The 13124-nt window shown below is 34.9% G+C and overlaps 1 protein-coding gene across 10 annotated transcripts in view; it reads left to right on the top strand.

The window, feature by feature from the left end:
- The window catches only part of ADGRL2 (adhesion G protein-coupled receptor L2), a 201639-nt gene that overhangs the window by 156327 nt on the left and 32188 nt on the right, over nucleotides 1-13124 (top strand). For all 10 annotated transcript variants that reach the window (XM_061121545.1, XM_061121542.1, XM_061121543.1 and 7 more), the window contains exons 6-9: nucleotides 2012-2305; nucleotides 2845-2948; nucleotides 3764-3949; nucleotides 7645-7828. In XM_061121545.1, coding sequence (XP_060977528.1) covers nucleotides 2012-2305; nucleotides 2845-2948; nucleotides 3764-3949; nucleotides 7645-7828 — 768 coding nt within the window. The remainder of the gene's footprint in view (nucleotides 1-2011; nucleotides 2306-2844; nucleotides 2949-3763; nucleotides 3950-7644; nucleotides 7829-13124) is intronic.

Raw genomic sequence — 13124 nt, 5'->3', positions numbered from 1 at the left:
AGTTTAACTTCTTTTAATGAACAAAAGGTAAAAGATATGAAAATGTATCATCAGTGGCACATGGAAATGGGCTATAGAATATTTCAGGAAGTTTTGTGCATTTAATAGAGGTCATTTTATTGCCTACCTTAACTCATTTATTTGAATCTTTACTGATGCTTAGCTAATAGATCACTAATTGTATATTGTTAATACATATTTCAGTCATTAAATATGTACTAATTAGTACAGTGTCAAGGGATACATCAGAGGGGGTAGCACTAAACCATTCTGCTGTGTCCTTTTCTCTTTGCTCTGATTTCCCACCCACTTTAAGATTTGATTCAGCAACATTCATTTAACACTTCTTCAAAAGATTGTGATGCTTTTGACAAATGTTAATTGAGAAAGCACTGGAAGCTTGGCTGCATTGTAATCAAAAGAAAATTACGAGGTTTAACAAGATGTCAGGCAAGTGCTTTACAGAAAAAAGATAAACAGGTTTGAATAGGTTTCTGCAACAGCTGGCTAGGCATGATGCTTGACTAATGTACACAGGATTCTCTCATATGATCAGTAACCAATGCCCTGGATATAAACCAGTTGGTTAAGAAGTTTCTCTAGTGATAGAATGAAAAGAGAGTGTCAAAAGGGTATCTTGCGTTTATTGGTAACAAGAAGTTTGTCACTACTAAAGATCTAGAAGTAGGTGTACACTGCTTTTTCTGATAAGCTTAGCATACTCTGTCATAGAGTCAGAATTATACAAATTATCTAGGGACCAGAGCTTAAAATACTAATTATGTCAGTGATAAATGGACATGTTTTCAAAGAAGTTTTAATGTTCTAGTCTGGTTCTTACGTGTAGCAAAACCATAAAATAACTTAATGTTTTATAAGATTATCATTAAAAATAGTTATTTTTAATTTGCTGTACTTGATTTAAAGTCTCAAAATTATGAAGTTTTAAGATTCAATAATCTAAATGTTGATAAAGCTTTAGTGTGATCACTAATAGATTTTAAATGATGCCATTAAAATTTTACTGACAGAATTGTTTTGTTTTTTGAACTAAGTGGTCATTAATGAAGGAAAACATTAAACTCCATTATTATTTTAACCTAATGGATTTAACAGTTTAAAAATAATGTTGGAAGTCCAGAATAACCTTAATTTTTTTTTTTCTTTTTAAATTTCTGCTTTTAAGTGAGTTAACTGTAGGTCCTTTTAAACTCTCTGTTAATATGTAGAGTTGGTTTTGAATTAGGCATAATTTGGTCCAAGTTGTTATCTTGATGTGATTACACATAACCTGTGATCAGAACTACTTTCTTTTCATACCTATGTTTTCAAAAGTAAAGATGTCAAAGCCTCAGATGTTTCCTTACTAAAACAGAACAAGCATGCCAAGTTTATCTTCTGTTTGGATCTAATCAGCCATGCTCAAAAATCTCTCAAGCAAGAATGGCTGCTGGGTGGAAAGATGTCACAGGATTTGTTTCCCCATAAGATGTAGAGTGGGTGACTTGAAATTCTCTATTGTCCTAATTATATGTAATGGTCAGACTTTTGTTGATACTTTGAATTTTATTGTTTCAGAGTATGAATTTATATAAGAAATGGCTTTTTCTAAATTATATATCTGATATGACACCATATTTGATATGTAGATTGAAACTCTATATTAAACTATCCTTCATTTCCTGTTAGATGATATATGTTGAAATTGTACACAAACTGTATTATCAAATATTTCATTGAGAAGTAAGCCTAAAACACAGTCAGAGAGCAAAATCTAGGGTAAAACCCAAACTGCCAGTCGTTCATAGCCAACAATATGAATAAGCTGGAATAAATGAAGAGATTCATTCTTCTTCCTACCCTGTGGATATTCTCAGTGATCCCCATTTTGTTGGATTGGGATGGTTGTGTATTTTGTGTGTGTGTGTGTGTGTGTGTGTGTGCACGTGCACATGTTCACATATGAATGTGATGTGTGTTTGAGATTAACATACTCATCTCTTTTCCATAGTGCCTACCACAGCTGTGACAATAACTTCTTCAGCTGAGATGTTCAAAACCACAGTATCAACCACAAGCACTACTTCACAGAAAGGCCCCATGAGCACAACTGTAGCTGGATCGCAGGAAGGAAGCAAGGGGACAAAAGCACCTCCAGCAGTTTCTACAACCAAAATTCCTCCTGTAACAAATATTTTTCCCCTGCCAGAGAGATTCTGCGAAGCATTAGACGCAAGGGGGATAAGGTGGCCTCAGACACAAAGGGGAATGATGGTTGAACGACCGTGTCCCAAGGGAACGAGAGGTATTTCCTGTCAAATATTGATACTATGTATACTATTGAAACTTTAAGTAGGTTCTGAATTACACTGAAGTGATTTTATTTGAGGAAAGAGATATTTACAATAGCTAACTTAATTGTTATTTTGTTACTTTGGTAATATAGCACATGTAGACAACTTAAAGGTTTTGAAACTCTAAAAGTCTTTTTAAGACCAGCCTTTGAATTCCCACTCCTTCTTCAAGTCCTAGGTCAAGCCTGAGATTTAGGCCCATGGATTCTCTAGTGAGACTGCCTTACAGCTGCGTTTCTCATTACAAAGTATCATTTTGGATAAGTCCCAAGAAAAAGGGCTTTTTGTTTGTTTGCTGTAAATGTCTAATATTTCTGTGCCGACTTTATATTTACTGTTTATATTCTGCTTTTTGTCAGTTATTGTCAACTACTTCCATTAGCGTTTATTCAAAATTTAACACACGGAGTAGGATCATCATAGTGGATTTCCCGAATGCATGCAGGAAAAATGGTTTCAATTTCACTGTTGTTTTCTGCATCTGTTGTAGGAACTGCCTCATATCTCTGCGTGCTTTCCACTGGAACATGGAACCCTAAGGGCCCCGATCTTAGCAACTGTACCTCACACTGGGTAAATCAGCTGGCTCAGAAGGTTGGTTGGAACCTTTTAATATGATACACATTGGTGATTAAGGGCTTTAACTTCTAACATAAATAATTTAGCTTTGTATGTTAAGACCAGCTTCGTTGCTCTTTGTTCTGTATAAAAGTAAAAAATTATGCATAGTTTTGTCTGTAAACTATTTATTCAAAGTTACACATGTTTTAGGGCTTGCTGTTTTCTATGTGAAGCTTTTTAATGAATACATACTTGCCTAATTTCATTCATATTTAGTTTGTTCTGTTTCTTTTGATGTTCATAAGACAAATAGTGCACTGGCCTAATAAATCAAATATCATTAAGTTTGCAACTGAATCCACAGAATGCAAGCAGATGTTCATATCACAGCTGATTATGACAGAATAAGTAAAAATGACTTGAAAGGCATTAGTAACTTTAATACAGTGCAATGTAGTGACATTTTAGTTTTACCACCTACCTTTCTGAAAGGTAAGCAGTAGATAATAACCCTCAGTGTTATACTGATTACATTCTGACTTAAATTTCTGGATCATTGGAATAAATTAATAAGATTTTTAAGCAACAGTTTAAAATGGTTGCAGTGAAATGAGAGAGTTGTCTCAAAATTTTTTTAAAGGACTTTTTTTCTCTTTTGTTTCCTTTAATTTCTTTTTGAGGATCTAAGAAGCTTTAATCATCTGAAATAAAGAGAAAGTTATTGGTCTCAGTTGCAGATTTTGACATATTTGTGAATATTTTTCTCACCACAACAAAGATCCTTGGAAAAAGAACAAGAAGCCACAAACAAGAAATCTTTACTGAGATAATATAAACTCTCATTTCAGATCAGAAGTGGAGAAAATGCTGCCAGCCTTGCCAATGAACTGGCTAAGCATACCAAAGGTCCAGTGTTTGCTGGTGATGTGAGTTCTTCAGTGAGACTGATGGAGCAATTGGTGGACATTCTTGATGCACAGCTGCAGGAGCTGAAACCAAGTGAGAAGGATTCAGCTGGACGGAGTTATAACAAGGTAGGTAGAAACTTCCTGTTATTTTCAATTAGATGTTTTGTATGTCTGTTCTGGATTCTTCAGCAGTTGACTGCCTGACTTTTGGTCCCCATGACATACAGATAGAAACAAAACTTCTAATTTGGTTCACATCTCAAGAAATAATTGTAGTTGCGAAAGGAGCAACGTGCCCTCACCTCACTGCCCCCCAGATGATGCTAATTACCTGAGGGAAATTTAGTTGGTAGTAAACTTCATCTACCTAGTTGTTGTCAGTACTCACTTTGGAAGGCATTATCTGCAATTGGAGATATTGTGTTAAACAACTCATACAGGCAACTCTTGTGATTATAACAAAATTGTGATGCATTTAGGAGTGTTAGATACTAAACAGTTGTTTTCAATATTAGGTTTGGGGAGAAGGACAAGTTTTTTTTGGTAGAAATATAGTGTGTTAGTGCTACTAATTTTTCTTACCTTGACAAAAATTTGATAGTTATTTTAGCCATATTATTAAGTATTTATATGAAATTCATATGAATCTGAAATCTGTGGCTAAAATGGCTCTATAGGTTTTTTCTTGCTTTTTATCACATATTTTGTCTCTAGTTTTATCAAGATACTTTGCATTATTATATTTAGTAAAATAAAGTTAAAAGCTGTGAATACACAGTCTTGGCAGTCAGTATAGACTCGCAGAAATCCAGAGGACTATAGTACATGATAAACTTGAGCTCAGGACCACCAATTTAATTTTTGTAGGATTTCTTCTTCTTTCCCCATATGCAACAGATAAAAGTCTAACCTCTGATTTTCTTTTCTTTTACTAAAAAGCTCCAAAAACGAGAGAAGACATGCAGGGCTTACCTTAAGGTATCTCTCCTGTGCTGTCACCCTGCTTTCTCCCTTCTTCAGCTTCCTGCTACGCTTTATCTTCTTGCTGCATGAACCAATGTATTTCAGTCTTTGATAATTATATAATGTGCCCCATATCAGCTGTACAAATGTTCCTTTTCCCAGGTATATTACTCTCAGAATAAGCAAATAGCTTATTTTTATATCTTTTGCTGTTTTTGCATTCATCCAAACATACAGGAATTTAAATGAAATATCCTCTGAATTGGAAAGTAATCATAAAGACTTGTTATCCCCTGTTGTCATCTCTGTGGATTAAAAACAACTTCAGTAAAACAGCTATGATATATTCTTGGCAGTTTATCATATCAAAGACTGTATAGTCATAATGTATGTGCATGAAAAAGTCACTGCTTTCTTATCTCTGTGGTGTACTCTTAAATAAAATAGGTTTTGTTTTGAAAATTTTAGGTGTCATTACTAGAATCAGGTTGATATTGGGAGCGGTTACTAGGAATGAAATATAAGTAATGTGACCGTACTGTACATATATATGTTTCTGTGAAGGATAATAGGCCACTGTTTGCCTCAGAATCTTTTTCTACTGAAGCCAGTTTTCCTCGCTGGTACATGCAAGTAAAATAGGAAACGTGGTGAGGCTAACCATAGAATTATGCCATGCTGTCTGATAGATCAAAATAATAATACTACATTACATTTTGTTTTACTCTGTGAAGTTTAGAAGTTCCTTTTGCTGGATATAGTTACTTTCTAACTTTACTCATCTGGGGACCATATTCCTAGTCAATCAAACTTTGAAGAACAAGTTTATATACGTATGAAAACAAAACAAAAGAACTTTGTAAATTTTGTAGAATAGAGATTAGTCAGAAGTTATGACTTCACCAATTTTGGTTGGCAAGATCTGGAGAAATAACATTTCACTAGCTAGTAATAGACATTGTTGGATCTGAGAACTTTAAAAGAAAAAGCAGTGGGAAAGTATTTTTTTAGGTAGTAATATTTTGAAAGTCCCTTATTAGCCTGTTTAATGGGGTCAAAGAAATACATGCTGAAATTTATAGAATTTGTCATACTGAAATTTTCAGCTCACCTTTATGGTATTAGTTAATGTGTGAAATGTAATAATTGGTATGTTGCCCAGGATGTATATCTCAGTGGGAGTAGAACAGCTTTCTTTCTTTGGCAGGGAGACTACATCAGGAATATGATTAGCATAATGATCGTTTTGATGCCACTAGAAAAATACAAATGATAATAAATAAGGAGCGATTCAAATGAATGAAAGCATGCCATCAGCGAGTTATGTATATAGCTAGTAAATTTCAGCATGACCTTAATTTCTGACCAGTGTCATTTTCAGTATGTCTCAAATGAGCTTCTCTGTTCAGATAAGACTAATAAAACACCTTAAATTACAAATTAGAAGCTGACTTACACTATGCAGATGAAACAAATTCCTGCTTTGTGACAAAGGATTCATTTGTAGCTTAGATTAGAGGCTCCAGTCTGTGTTTCTTGGTAACTAATGAATCTGGCCTCAGCAGACCACTTTCTGTTCCACTCCAGTTAATGGATGCAGCAGTATCAGTGTGAGCATTTTGACTATTTTATCTCCCAGTAGAGAGAGAGAGAAAAGCCTTTGACTCCACTTGCAAGTATCTTCTACCTGCTAGGAAGGTTTTGGTGACTCACATGGCAGACAAAACAAGGATATTAAGATGGATTAAGCTAATTAATCTCACTCTGACAGTAGCCTCAAACAAATTTTCCACCTGCTCATTTCAATACAATACCTCAAACAGGCCGTTTTTGTAGTGTTTGTACAATGTATGTTCTTTTTTCTCAATGATTGCCAGTAGATAAGAGCAATTTATATTTGGGTTTAATGATGCACTATGACTAGGTACATGGGAGAAAGTAAATAAACTTAGTGATTTCAGCTATTAAGCCATAGTCAGTGTACAGCTGCAGTAAGTATCAGTACAAAAGCCAACTTTCAGTTGCATAACTGACTGGATTACATTTTTATTTAATGTTGTTTTGCATGGTAATACACTAAACCTACATATATGAATATTTATAACATGTATATTTATAAAGACGCCTTTTCTGTTTTTATTAAATTATTAGTCTGGCTTTAAATATTTTGACTGTTTTCCTGATCCCCTTAAAAACAGATCATTGTTTACACATGATGGTATACTCTCTAGTGTTTTTAGCTAGCCAGGGAATTGGAAGAGTGGAAATATTCACAAATAATTTGTAAACTGTGAAATCATCTTGGTTTTTTCCTAGTAATAATAGTAGACAATGTTATAAGGCACAATTTTGGATACTATTTTAGTTCAGGTTTCCAAAACCCAACATGATTTTATTTTCTAGCAAATATATTAGGCTACCCTAGAGATACCAATGTTTTCTATTTAGAACATTTATGTCTTGAGATTATATGTAGGAGTGACCATGCATGTATGTGTAATACCTCAGATTAAGAGCTGACACTGGTTTTCTTTCTTTTCAATGATTGAGATATGATTAGATAAACAGAAATGAACTGTCTCTTTATATACTTAGTCTTTATAATTAAATAGTAGTCTACTAATCTTCAGTTAGTTGTATTTTGAAAGGGTCAGACATCAAGTTGGCCAGGTAATGTGTTGTCCAGATATTCTTCCATAAGAGTAAATCATCATATTTTTGTCTTGATGTAATAAAGTATGTATAATATGATAAATATTACAAGATAGATAAATATTACAATTTCACTAGTCAGTGATTAAAAGTCACCTTGGTACTAGAAGCAGTCAATACTAATGATGATCTTCTAATGGATTTAGGCAATTGTTGATACAGTGGACAATCTTCTGAGACCAGAAGCTTTGGAATCATGGAAACACATGAATTCTTCTGAACAAGCACATACTGCAACGATGTTGCTGGATACATTGGAAGAAGGAGCATTTGTCCTGGCTGACAATCTTGTAGAACCAACCAGGGTATCAATGCCCACAGAAAATATTGGTGAGTGAATCTGTTGTTGAGTTTAATTTTTATTTAGAAGATAGATGTTTAAGAGAATTATGATTCCAATATGAATCTTTTATTTCCAAGTGCTGAGGTTTTCTTTTGTCAAGTTATGTTTGTCCTTTAATAAGAAATGTAACTGATTACATTCATAAAATTAATGCAGAAGCCAAAATCTATTCCATGTCTTATGAAAGTTGGTTTGATGTACTTTTTTCCAACTAAAAAAAATCATTAAAGGAAAGAAGTGTTTAGAGTACTTAAATGCCAGAATATGGATTGCTTAAGTAGTGAAAATGCTTGCTATGGAACTAGGGCAAATGCTTTTCCATTTATATGATATGTTCCTAATGAATTTAAATTACTTTCTGGAATGTGTTCTCCCAGTCAAATATTTTAGGCACACAGATATGTGAGCCAAATGTTTATATTAAACACAACTGCTTTCAGGTGAAAATGTGGTCAGTGATGTACATCCCCCATAGAGCAGAATATTCATGCTTTATAGATTGCAAAATAGCTGCAGATAGTTTTGGAGGATTGTTTAGAATTTAAATGCTGGCAGTGAGAGGCAAGAATTCACTTTTGATGATATTTGAAAGAAGTACCGTTAAGTTCAGTGAAATTATACTAAAAAATTAGTATAATTCTATACTGATTATACTATAATATATAATGTATATATACTAAGTATATAATGGTATACTGTAACTTGTCAGTCAGTATAGGCTTAACTGATTTAGAATTGTTATTCAGTGGGGTTGAGCTCAGATGAAGTTTATAGTATCCCTTAGTAAAGTAAAGAAATATCCAAAGCATAAATGTGAAAAAAACCAAAAGGGAACACAGACTACTCTGTCATTGAAAGAATGTATTGGAGCAGCAGATATTGAATGAAGTTCTGCTATCTAGGATGCCATATCTTATTATCTTATTGTGCCTACTGAAACATGGAACTTTATATTTAAAAATGCAGAAAAGCAAGTTGTATGGGAGAAGTGGACATAAACCTAATTATGATACCTGGATTCAGATACAAAATTTTAAATAACTGAGTTTTTAGAAAGAGGGTATTATTAAAATCATATTTTTATTTACTTAATGAGGTTTGAAGTGATAAATAACTTCATTTTAAGTCAAAATAATTTGACTTGCTTTGGGAGAGCAGTCACAAGGAAAGTGATAGTCTACCATTGTTTAGTAGAAATAGAAAATAAAAGTTCTCTTTTCTGTCTAGAGCTGTCATTATTTCTGAGTTTAATTTATTTAGTAGTCTAATGAATTTTCTAAGATACACATTAAATAATTCTCAGATGTTTTCAGGGATGTGCCTATAAGATAAACGAGTGTAGACTTGATTATCTCAGAAGAAAAATCATAAAAAGTATTTGAAGTGTTGTGTTGTGACCTCCATTTATTTTTTAAACCTTTTGAGGACTATTTTAAAAGCAATGCCCCCCCCCAAAAAAAAAACCCTAAAATTTCCCACTTTAAGCTCCTTCCAAGAGTGCAAGAAATTTTGATAGGCCAGGTTGACATTGTCTGCTCCCATCAGATTCACATATATAGAACACACATATTGTTATATGTTTGAGACATTTTTATCTCAGTTTGAGAATGGTCAGGAATTTTTTTCCCCTAATAGTTGTGTTTTTCGGAGTTCTACATGATTATCCTTTACACTGGTTTTTAATTGTTTTTTAATTAAAGAAAGAACATTATGCGTAGATTTCTCATAGTGTATATAGTACATATTTTACTGACTTCTGAAAAATAATGCCCTGAGAGGGAACTTTGAGGGAAAATCAGTTCAGTTCAGTCGCACAGTCGTATCTGACTCTTTGCAACCCCAGGAACTGCAGCACGCCAGGCCTCCCTGTCCACCATCAAGTCCCATAGTCTACCCAAACCCATGCCCACTGAGTCCGTGATGCCATCCAACCATCTCATCCTCTGTCGTCCCCTTCTCCTCCTGCCCTCAATCTTTCCCAGCATCAGGGTCTTTTCAAATGAGTCAGCTCTTTGCATCAGGTGGCCAAAATATTGGAGTTTCAGCTTCAGCATCAGTCCTTCCAATGAACACCCAGGACTGATCTCCTTTAGGATGGACTGGTAGGATCTCCTTGCAGTCTAAGGGACTCTCAAGAGTCTTCTCCAACACCACAGTTCAAAATCATCAATTCTTCGGTGCTCAGCTTTCTTAATAGTCTAACTCTCACATCCATACATGACTACTGGAAAAACCATAGCCTTGACAAGATGGACCTTTGTTGACAAAGTAATGTCTCTGCTTTTTAATATGCTGTCTCGGTTGGTCTTAACTTTATTTCCAAGGAGTAAGCGTCTTTTAATTTCATGGCTGCAATCACCATCTGCAGTGAATTTGGAGCCCCCCAAAATAAGTCAGCCACTGTTTCCACTGTTTCCCCATCTATTTGCCATGAAGTGATGGGACCAGATGCCATGATCTTAGTTTTCTGAAAGTTGAGCTTTAAGCCAACTTTTTCACTCTCCTCTTTCACTCTCATCCAGAGGCTCTTTAGTTCTTCTTCACTTTCTGCCATAAGGGTGGTGTCATCTGCATATCTGAGGTTATTGATATTTCTCCTGGAAATCTTGATTCCAGTTTGTGCTTCCTCCAGCCCAGCATTTCTCATGAGGTACTCTGCATAGAAGTTAAATAAGCAGGGTGGACAATATACAGCATTGACGTACTCCTTTTCAGGTTTGGAACCAGTCTGTTGTTCCATGTCCAGTTCTAACTGCTGCTTCCTGACCTGCATACAGGTTTCTCAAGAAGCAGGTCAGGGGGTCTGGAATTCCCATCTCTTTGAGAATTTTCCACAGTTTATTGTGATCCACATAGTCAACGGCTTTGGCATAGTCAATAAAGCAGAAATAGATGTTTTTCTGGAACTCTCTTGTTTTTTCAATGATCCAGCGGATGTTGGCAGTTTGATCTCTGGTTCCTCTGCCTTTTCTAAAACCAGCTTGAACATCTGGAAGTTCATGGTTCACATATTGCTGAGGCTTGGCTTGGAGAATTTTGAGCATTACTTTACTGGTGTGTGAGATGAGTGCAATTGTGCGGTAGTTTGAACATTCTTTGGCATTGCCTTTCTTTGGGATTGGAATGAAATCTGACCTTTTCCAGTCCTGTGGCCACTGCTGAGTTTTCCAAATTGGCTGACATACTGAATACAGCATTTTCACAGCATCATCTTAGGATTTGACATAACTCAACTGGAATTCCATCTCCTCCACTAGCTTTGTTCATAGTGATTCTTCCTAAGGCCCACTTGACTTCACATTCTAGGATGTCTGGCTTTAGGTGAGTGTGATTGATCACACCATCGTGATTATCTGGGTCGTGAAGATCTTTTTTGTACAGTTCTTGTGTGTATTCTTGCCACCTCTTCTGCTTCTGTTAGGTCCCTACCATTTCTGTCCTTTGTTGAGCCCATCTTTGCATGAAATGTTCGCTTGGTACCTCTGATTTTTTTGAGATCTCTAGTCCTTCCCATTCTATTATTTTCCTCTATTTCTTTGCATTGATCGCTGAGGAAGGCTTTCTTATCTCTCCTTGCTATTCTTTGGAACTCTGTATTCAAATGGGTGTATCTTTCCTTTTCTCCTTTGCTTTTCACTTGTCTTTTTTTCACAGCTATTTGTAAGTTGTCCTCAGACAACCATTTTGCTTTTTTGCCTTTCTTTATCTTGGGGATTGTCTTGATTCCTGTCTCCTGTACAGTGTCATGAACCTCTGTCCATAGTTCATCAGGCACTCTGTCTGTCAGATCTAATCCCTTAAATCTATTTCTCACTTCCCCTGTATAGTCATAGGGGATTTGATTTAGGTGAAATTGATGCATGTATGTGTATGGTTGTGACCCTTCATGAACGTTCTCTGTTCACCCAAAACCATCACAACATTGTTAATCAGCTATACCTCAATACAAAAAAATAAGGTCCTTATCTTAATGTATTCATGTATTGATTACCCAAGAATTAACGCTATGAAGATCATTTTACATATTCCAATATATTCCTATATCTTTTATTTCACAGTTTTGTGAAAAATATCATCCGTAATTTAATGACATTCAAGATTCAACTTTTTCCTAGGACTTGTTCTCTTTTTAGACATGAGGACTAAAATATCCCATTATCCTTTTATGTCTTCATTCTATGTTCTTATCTAAATTTAGAGTATCTCTACAGTATCTTTGTTTATTAAGACAATTTGATTCTCCTCTTTAGTGGTTTCTCCTTGAATCCCTGTTTTCACTTGATTATATGATTTACCCTTATATGTGACCTCATAAAATTATATGTTATAATTATATCTGAGTATAGCTTATTAAAGTCAACTTTGAGGTATACTTTACAGACAATAAAAGCAACTGTTTTAAGTGTACTTTTTGATGAGTGTTGACAAATGTACACTCATTTAACCAACTGCTTGGTCAAGGTTTCAGCCACCTCAGAAGGGTCCTTTACTATCCTTGATAGTTTTTTCATATTCCCAGTCCCAAGCAAACTGATCTGTTTTATGTCACTATAATTTTGTTTTTTCTAGACCTTCAGTTGATGGAATCATAAACTGTATGCTCTTTTTGATCTTGCTTCTTTTACACAGTATAATGTTATTGAGATTCATCTGTTTTGGTGCCAGCATCAGTAATTAAATCATTCTTATTGCTGAATTTCCATTATAAGGACACATTTTTGTATCTACTCACTTGATTGGTCACACATTTAGTTTGTTCCCAATTTTTGACTATTACTAGTCAAGTTGTTATTTTCCCAAGTTGTTGTACCCTTTTATATTCCTAACAACATTTAGGAACCCTTTTATATTCCTTAACAACAAGTTTAGTTGCTTCACATTCTCACTAGCATTTACAATTGTCTTTTCAAATGCCTTTTTCTTTTTAGTCATTTTGGTGGTTTGTAATGGAATCTCATTTTGGTTTCACTTTTCATTTGTATGGTTGCTAAGTTACATTTTGCTGAAAACTGTTCCAACTTTTCATGTGGTTTTTGGCTATTCATACATCTTTATATAAAGTATCTGCTTATATATTTTGCCCATTTTAGTTGAGTTATTTGTCTTATTAATAGGATTATAGAAAGTGAAAGTGAAAGAAAGTGAAGTCGCTCAGTCGTGTCCGACTCTTTGCAATCCCATGCAGTATAGTGTACCAGGATCCTCCATCCATGGGATTTTACTGGATGGAAGAGTACTGGAGTGGGTTGCCATTTCCTTCCCCAGGGGATCTTCCCAGCCCAG

Source organism: Dama dama, chromosome 20 (genome assembly GCF_033118175.1).
Source record: "Dama dama isolate Ldn47 chromosome 20, ASM3311817v1, whole genome shotgun sequence".
In the NCBI taxonomy this organism is placed as follows: domain Eukaryota; kingdom Metazoa; phylum Chordata; class Mammalia; order Artiodactyla; family Cervidae; genus Dama; species Dama dama.
This window is presented reverse-complemented; position numbering and strand designations above follow the sequence as displayed.